The following is a 14505-nucleotide window of genomic DNA, read 5'->3' on the forward strand; positions in this document are numbered from 1 at the left end:
TGCACGTTTGCAAGAGATGTTTTGTAAAGAGCAGACAATCTGATGGATTGTGTTGAACACCAAAAATGCAAAATGTCACAAACCTCTTTTCAAACAAGGTCACACAAAGCTCTACATTCATTACACAGAACATTAAACACTCTTCCTCTCGCTCTAATGACTATTGCCTTTCATATGTGAAACTTCCAGGTCATCTACGGTCTCATTTAGTCCATGAGACCTAATTCTTCTGAATGCGTTCAACTGAACTACACAGTGTTCAGTACAGTCAATAACACACTCTGAAAGGAACACTGAGAAACAGCCTCATCTATTGCTCTGCAACTTAAATGACTGCAGCACTCGTACTCGTTCTCTCTAGAACATTTCACATCTCTGTTACTCTAATGAATTAACAAGGCCGCTTGTGCGAGATGAGCATTCATTTAGAGAAATAAACGACTTGTTTAACTGTTGTAATTCCTCCGACAAGGCTGCAGATTTAAAGGAATAGCCAACCTGATCTCACAAGAAAATGTAACTATTTTACAAGGTGGTATTAATTTGTACGAAAATGTGTTTTTTTAGAAAAAAAAGCATAAATGTTCGCCTCTAATCCAATTTATAAACATAACTGAGTCACTGGGACATGAGTGGGACATACAAAACATACAACTGTATGAATTCAAATTAATTCGCAGAAATGCGAATTGCGCCGAAGTGCAAACCAATGTTTTATTAGATCCCATTGACAGTCATTGTGTGGACAAAAACGCTTCTTCTGGATTTGAAACAACATGAGCGTGAGTACATAATGACAGAATAAAGCAAGAATGCAGGCATTGTAAAGAGAGAATACTGATGAGTTTGAGCGGAAGCTATGTGGACTTTCTGACAGCGGAGGCCAAAGATATGCACTGTAATTACACACAATAATTACAGGATTATGCGGAATACATTATCAGCAGCCGTGGCAGCTATACACGCATGAAACAATAAAGTGCAAGAATACACCTGTCAGCAGAGAAACACACAGCGTTTGCAGTCGGAGGTGGTGGCAGGAGGCTCTCGAGAGGAGGAGAGGGGCTGGAAGCCACCTGGGGCACTTCTGTGACCGACACTCATCTCTTATTCATGATAGCGTGTGACATTTCCTCAAGTCAGAGGGGCAGCAGAGAACTGACTGAGAGATATGCTCAAGATTAACCAGCTAAACAAACACGGCCACGGCAAAAGGTCTTCGTCTATTAGTCATGACTGTAAACCTCATTACCAAGAAAGCCAATCATCTACAGGTACTGTGGGGCTTTCGTACGAATACGCATGGCAATGTAAGATAACAACACAGCAGAAGATCTTCTTTTTGCTTGAGCGTCTTGGGTTAAATATGATAGTCTCATCCGTAACAGCAGAGAAGGTGCCCTTCATCACCAGACTGAGAACGAGACGTTGGGAATGGAGGATGCAGAGTGGTGTTTTACTGTGAAAACTGAGCAGAATCGATTGGCTGTCCTCCCTGAACCACGACATAAATTATCAAGGAAAGGCCATGAGAGAGGAAGGTGCTCTTCTTGGCTTTATGTAACAGAACAGATTTTTTGTCTTTTTGAAATGTCAGACTGGGACGTAAACTTGGATTAACTGTAGTTGTTTTATTTAAAATGTCTGGAAAATTGCATGTCATGGGTATAACATCAAAAACTGTATCCCAAAATCAAGATAGACTGATTTTGGGAAACATTTTCCAAACATCTTAAATAAAACAACAACTATAATTTAATTTGACAAAATTAATATATATGAAAATGTAAAATTATATATATATATATATATATATATATATATATATATATATATATATATATATATATATATATATAATTATAACAATATTTAATTAAAATATAATAATATATAAAATTTAATTATTACAAGTATTAATTAATGATTATTAGTAATAATTTATAATCATTTTAATTATTAATATTATAAAATATTACATTTTATTATTAAATATTTTATTGTAAACATTCTCAAAATCAAAACTAAATTAAGTATACAATTAAGCACATTTCTTATTACTATAATGCAAAAGTCATATTCTCATTACTGTAATGTGAAAAAACAATTATATATGAACTAAATATACAGCATCTACTATATATGTAATAATAATGATATGTAGCATTATTATTACTACTATAAAACAGTAAATTATATATATTTTTTAAATAATGATGATAAGCATAAGACTTTTTGCATTGAAACATTTGAGAATATTTTGTGTGCATGTATCTACATTAATAATAATAATAATAATCGATGAATAATGAATTTCGATTTTAAGACCCTTTGAGTTTTGCTTCCTTTTAGATATATTGCATATGTTTAACATACTGTAGATACTGTATATTTACCCTTATCATAATTTTCACCCACAGTTTTCTCTTATTCTTCTGTTGAAAAGTCTGGGTCTCCTCACACCTATATGTAATGAGGTTGGCTTTTCCAGACATGCCAGAGAAATGTATATCTCAGCAGACATCAAGGTTACAGCTACATTTCCTGTGACAGAAAACTGACTGCTCACTAGAATTACTGTATATCCTGTAAGAAAAGTGTAGATAAACAATTAAGAACCAGTCATTGGGCACCAGCAGTGCTCCGGAGCAATGAAGCAATGAAATGTAATGAGCGTTTTATGGAGCAAGAGGGAATAGATGCATTAGCAGAACTATGGGAGGAAACAGGGACTTTTAGGAAAACAGGGGGAAAAAATGTTATGGGCGGCATGGAAACACTCAGTGATGGTAATCCAGCCATGAAGGTCTTTGATTGGTGTCTGGCCAACCTAAGAAAAAAAAAATCCTCACTGTTGTGCAGGTTTCGTTCAGACAGAGCCTAATGTAAGACACTTAAACAGCTATTTATTCTGCATAAGAGTCGATTCTCCTTTAGGGCTGTTTTTAGAATCGGTGTAGACTAATGCAAAAATGACTATCAACAAATGTATGTTTCATAATTAACTGTTAATGGCTAAGTAACTGCCATAGCCAGAGGTAAAATTTTTGCACGCACGCACATAAATGCTGAAAGCAGAGAATTGGTCTTATTTAGATCAAACAAACTATTACATGAACAAATGTAGTATGTAGGAGAAAGCCCATAAAGTGCAATAGAGCTTAGCTTTTCTGGACTTCATTTGTTCCTCAGTTATTAGATTTTATTTCACATAATAGAAACTAAATTTAAATATGCACCACTTATCTTTTCTATACAGCAAGCAATAGCCACTCAATCTGCATTACTGTTAAACTGACCCCAGAAAGAGTCAGATTCTTCAGTGCAGATCTGGAGAGGGAATTATTAAGGAACGAGATCTGCTAACTCAAAGACACAATGGAATTTAAAGAGACAAGAACGTGACAAAAAAGGCTCTTAATGCATTGACCTTTTGACCTTTTAGTGCTCTGCAGGGAGAGATGTCTTCTACTTAACCTGCTCATGAGCGTCTCATAAAAACCTATGTACTGTAAGAAGATTTAATCTACCGCCATGCTCTGCTGTTATGGGATTTTATGAGTGTAATTACGTTAAAGTACTATTACCGTATGGAATTGTAGGTTTCAGGCTTCCCTCTGGATATATACTGCTGTGAGTGGATCGTGACAAGCCTACAAAAGGTCGTATGCACTTCAGTTTTACAGTGATTTGCTGAGAGGCAGTGACGTTGAGAGTCTGAATGCTCTCCATTCGGATTTAATAACATACAGTTTTGAACTTTATAATAGCCCTGATCCTACTGCAAAAGCCTGGTACAAACACTGTACTTAAAGACAGTTATAAATATGCATTATGTAATAGCAGTCAAATATTTGGAATAATTATGATTTTTGTTTTGTAAAAAAGTCTCTTATGTTCACCAAGATTTAAAACAATTACAGTAAATTAGTAAGATTGTGAATTATTATTATAATTTAAAAGAAAATGTATTCCTGTGATGGCAAAGCTGACTTTTCAGCAACAATTACTGCAGTTTTCAGTGTCACATGACCAGAAATCATTCTAATATAATAATTTGGTGCATAGTTTTTGCTGCTTAATATTTTTGTGGGAACCATGATACACTACCATTAAAAAGTTTAGGCTAACTAAGATTTAAAAAAAAAAAAAAAATAATAATAATACTTTTATTCAACAAGTACAATTTGATCAATTGATCAAATGTGACAGTGAAGACAATTATAATGTTGCAAATTATTTATATTTAAAAAATGCTATTCTTTTGAACTATTGCTATTCTTTTGAAAATATCCTGAAGAAAAGATATTAAACAAAAAATGTTTTTAAAATTCAGCTTTGCTATCACAGGAATAAATATATATTTTTTATAAATGTAATAAAACATTAAACAGTTCTTTTAAATTGCAATATTTCACAATATTACTGTTTCTACTAAATTTTTGCCTTGGTGAGCATAAGAAATTTCAGTAACACTTTACAATAAGGTTCATATTCATACAATAACAACATTAGTTAACAACATCAGTAAACATGAACTAAGAATGAACAATACTTCTACAGCATTTATTAATCTTAGTTAATGTTAATTTCAGCATTTACTAATGCATTATTAAAAATCACAAGTTGTGTTTGTTAACATTAGTTAATGCACTGTGAACTAACATGAATAAACAATGAACAACTGTATTTTCTAACATTAACAAAGATGAACAAATAAATGTAATAAATGCATTGTTCATTGTTTGGTCATGTTAGTTAATAGATTAACTAATGCTACCAAATGACACCTTGACTGGTAGTGTATCACATAATGTATATTTATAACTGTGTTTCTTTAAAAACTTAATTATTCCAAACTTTTCACCAGTATTTTATATATTATGAAACATGCCGGTTCTTCTGAATACAGACTTGGGACTTGTTCACATCAAGTTTATGCTATTTTAAATCTTTCTTGATAGGCAAACTCTGTAAAATAAAAAATAAAATAGAAACTCAGCAACACACAAAAACTCATTTGTCATTAAAAGCTGTATAATTAGATCTACATTTTGCAAGTTCAGCCTTCTCTTAAAATAAACTCTGCCCTTTGAGTGAGAGTGGTCTGTTGTGACTGTCCAAAAGCAGAAAGAGCCTCCATGTGACAGTTGTTGTTCCTGCCCTTGCTGGAGGCGGAATACTGAATGTGTAAATCAGGGGAGGACCGCTGTCCCTAACCAGGGTTCAAACTGCCCTCAACTTCCCCTGCAGGGTCACTGGGGACATCCATGAGAAAGAGAGAGACAGACAGAAGAGAGGAGCGCATTTTATGGAAATCTCCATGGATACTGTGTCTATAAAAAAGTACTAATGGAGATTTTATATTTAAGTTTTGAAGAGCACACGCATTTCTGAAGGAACAAACTGCAGCATTTTGCGCATATCTGCTTCTCCAGGCTTTGCTATGAGAAGTTTCCATTGACTTTTCAGATATTAAACAGTGCCATGCTTATTTGTTGTATTTTTGTGTTTGTTGTTGCCGAGTTCACATAAGGCATCCGTTGTGACTACAAAGATTTCACTTTCAAGGTCTGTCCTGCAGCACATATAGTATTGTGTTTAAAATCAATGTTCTCAAGAATAGAACAAGCTTTCTGCTGTAAAATATATTGAATTACATGACCAATCTCCTAAGTAAAAGAGCTTTACATCTAATTAGATTTGCATTTCCAGAAGGAAATACCAGTGCTTGCAAGGCTGCAAGCCAATAGTGTTAAAGTTTTGGTTCTGCTTAAATTAAATGCTGTTGTTGTCATGACATTCAGCATGCATCTTGTTTTCAGATGGCTGCACATCACACGTCACTGTGCAGTAAAGGCAACTATAACTGGATAATTATGTACAAGTAACACAAGATCTTTTACAATTCAGTATTTAAAAAATATGCAAGAAAGAAGACAAATCATAATTTAGTATGAAAATAAATGCAAGAATGCAATATATACTGTGTATACATAAAATAAATATAGATATACTGTATAAAAATATCCCATATAATTTTCAAAAATATACATAATATATAAATATGATAAATACATACAACTAAAAATAAATGCATATATAAAGAGAGAGAGAGAGATTGAAAGCTACAAAATAGAGAATATATATACATACACAAACAATTATAATATATAACATATATAATAATATATAATATTATAGCATTTTATACAACAGTTCTTTCTGGTCCTCGAATAACAGAACTGTTGCAGTATTTCTCACAGCTAGTATCATGGTGGACCCCCAAATCCACTATGATTTTATAAATAATACTGTTTTTGTGTCACGGAATGTAGTTTTAAGAGTTTTTTAAGTGAAAATGTAATTGTTTAGACTTCAAATATGTGGTTTGTTAATAAAGATAACGTCTTTTTGAAAAGTTGCTTTGATGTTTCCGGAGATGTGAGCTCCAGGGCGTCAGTGGCTGAAATATGCATTATATATTATAGATCTGTAAGTGTGTACAAAGTACAAAATAGAATAACAAAGAATACTCACACGCAAACAAAATTAAAAATTAAATTGCCTAATTTCCTAATTAGAAATGAATTCTTTTATTTTATTATTATTCATTGTTAATAATACGATACAATATGTATTAATTTTTATACGTATTATTAAACCAGATGGAGATGCACACAGGACAAACTGCATGCTGTCTAACTAAGTCCTCAGTTAAACAGCCGAGTTACTGATAACAATGACCTTTTTAAAAACTGATATATCTAAAGCAGTGCATTAAATTCATGGGGAAATCAAATGCAGCGTATGGCACTTGTATGAGAGTGGATTGTTCTGTATGGGATGTTGAGAGCTAAGGGCCTGTTTGAGGTGAGAGATGGAGACCTGAATCCTGAGCAGATGGATTCCTACTAGTAAACACATACCACTTTGGTGTGAAATGCTCCAACCCGGGGCTAAAACTTACTTCAAACGAAATGAATTTGCATTGAAATTTATATCTTTAAACACTCCGCACCATCATGCAGCTGATCCTGAGTACTGTGAAAATGTGCTGTACATGCAGATCAAACAGAGCTGAAGATCACCCAACAGAACTAATACCGGGTAAAACACTTATAAGAGATGTGTGCGCACACACATGCAAACACAAACAAGTATTTAACCAAAGAATAATGGTGGCTTCCGCTTATCTGAACAAGGAATGATTGGTAGATCAAGTATAAAGTGCCAGAAGAGCTTTAATTGAAGTTGAAAAATAAACGTTCGGTTACTCACTGAGCTCAGCGATGCTCCCCACGCGTGTGGCCAGCAGGGACTGCTCAATAGTACGCTGCTCGGACTGACTGTAGGCGTCTCCAGCTTTATTTGAGCGCTGCTGGTTCCTGTGCAAGCTCAAACTGTCCGGCAAACTGAGGATTCCTGCACAAAAGAATTAAACAAAAAGAAAAATTCATGTTCAGCTAGAAAAAAATGCAGCTGTTAAACTCAAAGTTCCAGTACACCAGCAGAGCATAGGTTTAAATCCCAGGGAATGCTTGGGATAAAAGTGTCATTTAACATTTATTCATTAAGCACAGATTTTTATCCTACATTAAAGACAATTATATAATAATAATGGTAATAATATCAAAGATACACCCCTCAGGAACAGAACCCATGACCTTGCAGTTGTTAGCACCATGCTCAACAGCTCAATACTAGGACTACAAGGACTTCTGTCTCAACCTGAAAAATCACTGGAGTTGCTTCCGGCTAAAATCATAAAAACTTCAAACCATTGCTTCCAGCTAAAATCCTCAATCCATAATATTGCTTTCTCCAGTGGAAAAGTTGTCTCGTCTGAATCAGGAGAGAAATATGCACAGATCAAGCACTGTTTACAAGCAAAAATAGTCCAAAAGAGTAAATATGCAGATGGATTTTGATGCCTAACGCTGCCTAAGGAGAGTGAGAAGTATCATCAAAGACTCCTCTCACCCCAATCACAGACTGTTCACTCCTCTCCCATCGGTGAGACATTATAGGAGTCTTCGCTGTCACACCAGTAGACTCAGGAATAGTTTCTTTCCTTCAGCTGTTAGACTACTGAACTCCAATCTCAGGCACTGAATACTACCTCCAAGAGCTAGTCTCTTCCCCTCTACTTCATAACTGGCACTATATGTTATAGAGCTTAATGTCTATATACTGTATATATGTTTTTTATATTTATTTATATACTTTGTTATTTGCACTTCTGGTTAGATGCTAACTGCATTTCATTGGCTCTGTACTTGTACCCTGCACAGTGTCAATAAAGTTGAATCTAAAAAAAAATACAAATAAAAATAAAAAATATGTAAGAGGACAACAGGAGGTGTTTTTATGGATTATGGACTCATATTTCGGCCAGAAGCAGTAGTTTAATTTTAAAATGGAGGATGTGTTTCTAACAAACACACAGCTTTTCACTTCACAAGATATTAAATGATGGACTGGAGTGGTGTGGATTACTTGTGGATTATTGTGATGTTTTTATCAGCTGTTTGAACTCCCATTCTGACGGCACCCATTCACTGCAGAGGATCGTCATCTTCATTTAAAGGGATAGTTCACCCAAAAATGAAAACTCTATAATACTCACCCTCATGTCGTTCCAAACCCATATTACTTTCTGTCTTTTGTGGAAGATGTTTTGAAGAATATTAGTAAACAAATTTTGGTTCCCATTGACTTTCATTGTGTTTTTTGTCCATAAAACAGAAGTCAATGGAATTGAAACTGTTTGGTTGTCAACATTTATCAAAATATTTTCTTGTATGTTCCAAAGAACAAAGAAAGTCATACAGGTTTGGAACAACATAAGGGGTGAGCAAATTATCCCATTTTTATTTTTGGATGGACTATCTCTTTAATAATAATAATAAGCAGGCAAGCTGTTTATCAGGTCCCCCAGGACTCCCTTCAAGGCGGTAACAGGTGATAAACTTGGCTGGCCGCTTGTTTTGTCTGCTCACAAGGAGAAAGGGAGGCGTATCACCTTTCCGGACAACCAGCAATTACTGTAAAGAACCGCTGTCCTCTATTTGTGGAACACAGACTTAGGTCTACATGCATATAACTTAATGCTAATGTTTCAATGATGACACCTGTAAGGATTCCGCACTTTACCAATGAAACAGACTCCACATCACACAGCGTCCCTGAAATCAACATTGAACTGAAGGCTCGCTTGTTCAGCACTACTGCACCATCACAAAGCTTTTCATCCCAGCTCACAGCCGAACCGCTGGGGTGAGACTCCGTTAGTGTCTGAATCACAGTGGTTATTGTTTTTAACAGGATGGTTGGGCTCCTCGAAAATTGGATTCTCTCTCATCCTTGTGTTTCCATCAGTCCCATTGTTGCCAAACACTCCTGGAGCCGACGGCGTGTTAAATTATGATGTGGTGGAAACAAATGTCTCTGTTTTGTTGTCCTCCACTGACAGAGGGGCTTTCGTTTGAACCGTCTCATTTACTCTCGCGAGGCAAATGTAATTTTAGGGGCCTGCCTGAGAGCGGGAATGATGTAAATCCTTAATCAGCTTCACCCGGGGAAATGTGACGGCAGAGTATGTTGCTTATCATAATGTAAATATATTGCTCGACAAACTCATCATAGGTCTTCCAAGGCATGTTATTATTATTAAAAATGCACCCTTATATAATTGCTGCAATATAAATCATGCAGTCCATCTTACATTAAGTGCTTTGCTTCAAGGAGGAATAAAAAATAAGGCGCATCCTGATAGAATTTGAACTAGGTTGCCATGGAGACAAGGCAGGGGTGGAGTGATGGTTACTTGCCTGCGGCATGGGAGGAAGTACAGGTGTTTAGCAATGCAAGACCACACCTCACTGTCCTGGGCCTAGTACTCTGCTATTGTATTCATGTATTAATACAAACTAAACTCGAAGCCCTGCAGATGTTCATAATAAGATCTTGCTCTACATTGCCCTCGCCTCAGCTCAATGAAGAATGACTGACAGGTGTATAAGATCCTAGAGCGGAGCAAAATTCCCCCTCGTTCACTATAATCTCCTGAGTCCACAGCTCTTATTAAAACTCTCAGCGGGTCTCCGTGACAGATGAGTGTGCCAGGCTCATGCACAGCCAGCCTGAAACACTTAAAGCAACGGGTGGTAAGACTGGCATCTCGCTCGCTTTCCTTTCAGCTCCACTTCCTCAAACATCGGTCAGGGTAAACTTTTCAAATTACAGTAGGCTATAAAGACTTCACACGTACAGAAATGCACACACACGCACTTTAAATAACTTTAAAAGCCTGGCTTCTTCCAAATCCTGGCCTTCTTTTGTTCTGTGTGAGTATGCTTCAAAAGGAAATCGTGCTCAAAAACATTTTATGGCAGGTTTTTACAGTTGGCCTACCGCAGAATATACACTTTTAATAAGTTTTGAAGGTCAATGCTTCGGATAACTAAATATGAAGATGTGTACAATTTATTTTACAGGAAAATAGCACAAACACAATATTTCACAATAACCTTGCTAAATATTAGAAAATGAAACAATAGGTTTGGGGTAAATAAGAATTTTTTATGTTTTTTAAAGGAGTATCTTATGCTTACCAACGCTGCATTTATTTGATTAAAAATGCAAAAATAGCAATATTTAAAAATATTATTGCAATTTAAAATAGCTGTTTTAAAATATTTTAAAATATAATTTAGGATTTTATACAACCATTAGTCCAGCTTTCAGTGTCACATTTTTGCTGATTTGGTGCTCGAGACATTTCATTATTATCCATGCTGAAAACAGTTGTGCTGTGTAATGTTTGTGGCAATCAAGATTCTTTGGTGAATAAAAGGTTACAGAATTTATTTAAAATATAATTTTTGTAACACTATAAACATCTTTACTGTTAATCAATTTCATGCATACTTGCTAATTAAAAGTAATATTTCTTTTTCTTTAATTTTACTGATTCTCAACTTTTGAACAATAGTGCATATTATTCAAAATTAAGACTTTTGGACACTTTATATGATAAAAGTAAAAAAATAAAATAAAAAAAATAGCACAAAATGCACAAAAAAACCACAAACAAACAAAAAACCACCACTTAGTTTAATATTCTGCAATAAAATTCATACATTTCATGTGGTGTAAGTGTTCAAATGCTTATATATCTGAGGTTGCTCTTTGTATATCCAGTCAGTTTATTCAATAAATAATTGAATAGAATGTATAATAATAATAATAATATTAATATTTTAGTAATAATATTTTTCAGGTTATTCAGAAGTCAGGTAACAGCAGCCTGTGAATGCAACAAAAATAATTACCTGCCATTAAATTATTGAAAAGGAACTGATTGAAAAGAAGAAAATCAGTATTTCATGGGTAGTAAAGATTGTGAAATGTTTAATTTATAAAGGGTTAAAAAAAAAAAAGCGCTGACCTACTGGAACAATCAAAGCATCAGGGTGCAAGGAAAAAGCCTTAAGCTTGAAACCATACTGTCATTCATATAGTGCCTCCACAACTTCACTCATGGCTGTAATGAGTTATGGCGATCAGTGTGAAAATACATTTGCATAAAGCTGCATAATAATAAATAAATGATCATGATGTCAGGTCATGAAGTGAAAAGTTTTTCCCTCAAGCTCCTTATTTGTCGTCTTCAAGTGTGCAGTATCTGCCAGTGATGCCACTGCAGATTGAGACCTCCCTCACTCCAGCTCGCTATCCAAAAGGCCTGTGGGTTTGGAAACCATTAAAAGTGTGTCCAAAGTGATACCCATACCGCAAAGTCTCTATTCTCAAGGAACTCAGTTTATGATGACATAAGTAGACTGAGAAAAATAGAGCCTCCAGCTTTTCTTTCCAACTTGCAACATGCATTTTCGCTATTCTAAAACTGTCTGCTGGACATCAGTGGATTCATTTAAGACATTTGATCTAAAAGAAACAGACCTCCTTGAGCTGGGGATGTGGTTTAGAGCCCACATTACGACTGGAGTGTGTTATTATGATAGAGTGATAAGTCATAACTTTGTGATGTAGTTTGTTTTTAATAAAGCATTTTGGTTGACCTCAAACAGCAATGGGTTTTTGCAGAATGTGACTTTGAAAACTACTTTTATTAAAGCAAACCTAGCAGATTCAATACATGAAATCTTTTGTAACACTAAAAATGACTTTACTGTCACTTGCTGAATAAAAGTATTAATTTCTTTAAAAAAAAAGACTTACTGACACTAAAATTTTGAACAGTAGTGTATATTGTCCAAAATTAAGGACACTTTATGGTCGAATGTTAAATAAAATAAAATAAAAGAGTAATTGCAAAAATGGAAAAAAATGCCACTTGGTTTAAAATTGTGTTATTTAATTAAATTAAATTCATACATTTTATGTGTGGTACAAATTTATATTTATACAGATGCAAGGGAGAAATTGTCACTTGGTTTAATATTCTGTTATTTATTGCAATTTAAAATGTATACATTTTATGTGTGGTGTAAGTGTTCAAATGCTGTAGATGTCTATAATATATCCGAGGTTGCTCTTTATAGATCAGTACATTCAATAAATGACTGAAAAATGTTGAAAACTGTTATTCAAGCAAACTTAGACTAGCGGATTTCAATACATGCTGTTTCCAAGCCGATGAACAAGAGAGAACGAATAATGAAGGCGTCAGCCAGGTTTAAACCAGCTGAGGATTATGGGTGTGCAGGCGTCAGTGCCCTGTAACAATGTCAAAACCCAATGAATTCACATTGGCAACATACAACACACTCCTTTTGGCCAAAACCAAAGGCTTTGGTTTGGAAAAACACAGCATCCACAGGTTGGCTCAGACAGGAGGCTCTATAAAATCATTTGCATTTTACCTCTAGGGTGCCAGAATTGCATTACAGTACTTATCGCATGATTCACAGTGGACCAGTCGACCAAAAGCGCTTTGACAGGCTGACAAGTGGACATTACAAGAGCTAGTACGCTTGGGCAGTCAATGGGGAGGAACCGCTGGGACATACCGGAGTTTTCCCAGCTTTCCCATGCACGCGTGCCGAGTGTGGATACGCCACTGACCTCACTGGAGCTTAGAGTCTGTATTTAAATCTATTTTAAAGGCCTGTGAAGCCCGGGCTTGCTCACTTAGCCTGAGAATGCAGATGAAAACACATACACACACACACACACACACACATTTTCTTCTCCAAGTACAAATGTGGAAAAACAACTCCCTGGATTTCTCACAGTGCAATGCCAGCATGCAAAAGCTAGAAAGTGATTCAAGCCACACCATGTAAACCTACACCCACAACACCTATTACACTCACGCAATTTTGCACTTGGTCAACTCCTTTACTAACCTCCATGCTAGGTTAAACCCACACATAAGTAGAATAATATCCAATTTCTCTTGTGCAAGATGGTATTTTAGTGACACACTAGAGACTTGTGCAATGGCTTTATATCCTACGCCCTCCAAAATCAGTTTAACCATATAGCAGACAACTGAACCAATAGTTTGAGAGAGTTTTGTAATAGGTTAAATCGCACATGCTGAATTCTGGCAGCCCTAAGCAGATGGAGTCCATATGTATGGCAATAAGAACCAGGAATGCTGCATTTCTGGGGAGCGGAGGGAGGAGTTTGAGGAGAGGGATGCGGCGGTGTCTACATGCGTCGTGTGACTGCGCAGTATGTCTCCAGAACTGGCTGACCGCAGAGCTTTAATGGTTTTTGGAATCGTCCCCAGGGATTTGCTCCGAGTTGTTCGGTGATCAGAAAGTTGGATCGGTCCGCGGATTTGTCGCTGACGGCATGTGTCTGTTTGAATTTAAGGCACACATGACTGTCAGAGAAACGGTCAGCACTAACCCCTCAAATATTTCCACTAAGCAACTGTGCACACAGCATACATACACTAAAAACATTAAGAAATTCATATTTTTTATTCAGCAATGATGCACTAAATTGATCAAAAGCGATAGTAAAGATATTTATAATGTTAAAAAGATTGCTATTTTAAATGCATGCTGTTCTTTTGAAATTTCTGAAAAATTATTCAGAGCACCAAATCAGCATATTAGAATGATTTCTGAAGGATCGTGTGACTCTGATTCAAGCTGCTGAAATTTCAGCTCTGCCATCACAGGAATACATTACATTTTAAAATATATTCAAACAGAAAACAATTATTTTAAATCATAATATCACAATATTAGTTTTTACTGTATTTTTGATCAAATAAATGCAGCCCCGGTGAGCATAAAATACTTTTTTTCAAAAACTTTCTTACCGACCCCAAAGTTTTAAACAGTAATGTATGCAAATATGTTAGCAATATTAGTATTCAACACATGTAACATTGACCCTGAAGGCACTTAGAACATACTAAGGACAAGAAAACACTAGGTGAATACAAGAGACGACATCAAATGAAAACAGCACTGACATGTACATAAACAACATTTGCCTTAAAAGGCCTATTAACAG

General features: G+C 35.5%; 1 protein-coding gene across 5 annotated transcripts in view; it reads right to left on the minus strand.

Moving 5' to 3' along the window:
• The window catches only part of btbd11b (BTB (POZ) domain containing 11b), a 63703-nt gene that overhangs the window by 18072 nt on the left and 31126 nt on the right, over positions 1-14505 (minus strand). For all 5 annotated transcript variants that reach the window (XM_058750651.1, XM_058750650.1, XM_058750653.1 and 2 more), the window contains exon 3: positions 7282-7425. In XM_058750651.1, the coding sequence (XP_058606634.1) occupies positions 7282-7425 (144 nt within the window). The remainder of the gene's footprint in view (positions 1-7281; positions 7426-14505) is intronic.

The sequence above is a fragment of the Onychostoma macrolepis genome, chromosome 18, assembly GCF_012432095.1.
Source record: "Onychostoma macrolepis isolate SWU-2019 chromosome 18, ASM1243209v1, whole genome shotgun sequence".
Lineage (NCBI taxonomy): Eukaryota > Metazoa > Chordata > Actinopteri > Cypriniformes > Cyprinidae > Onychostoma > Onychostoma macrolepis.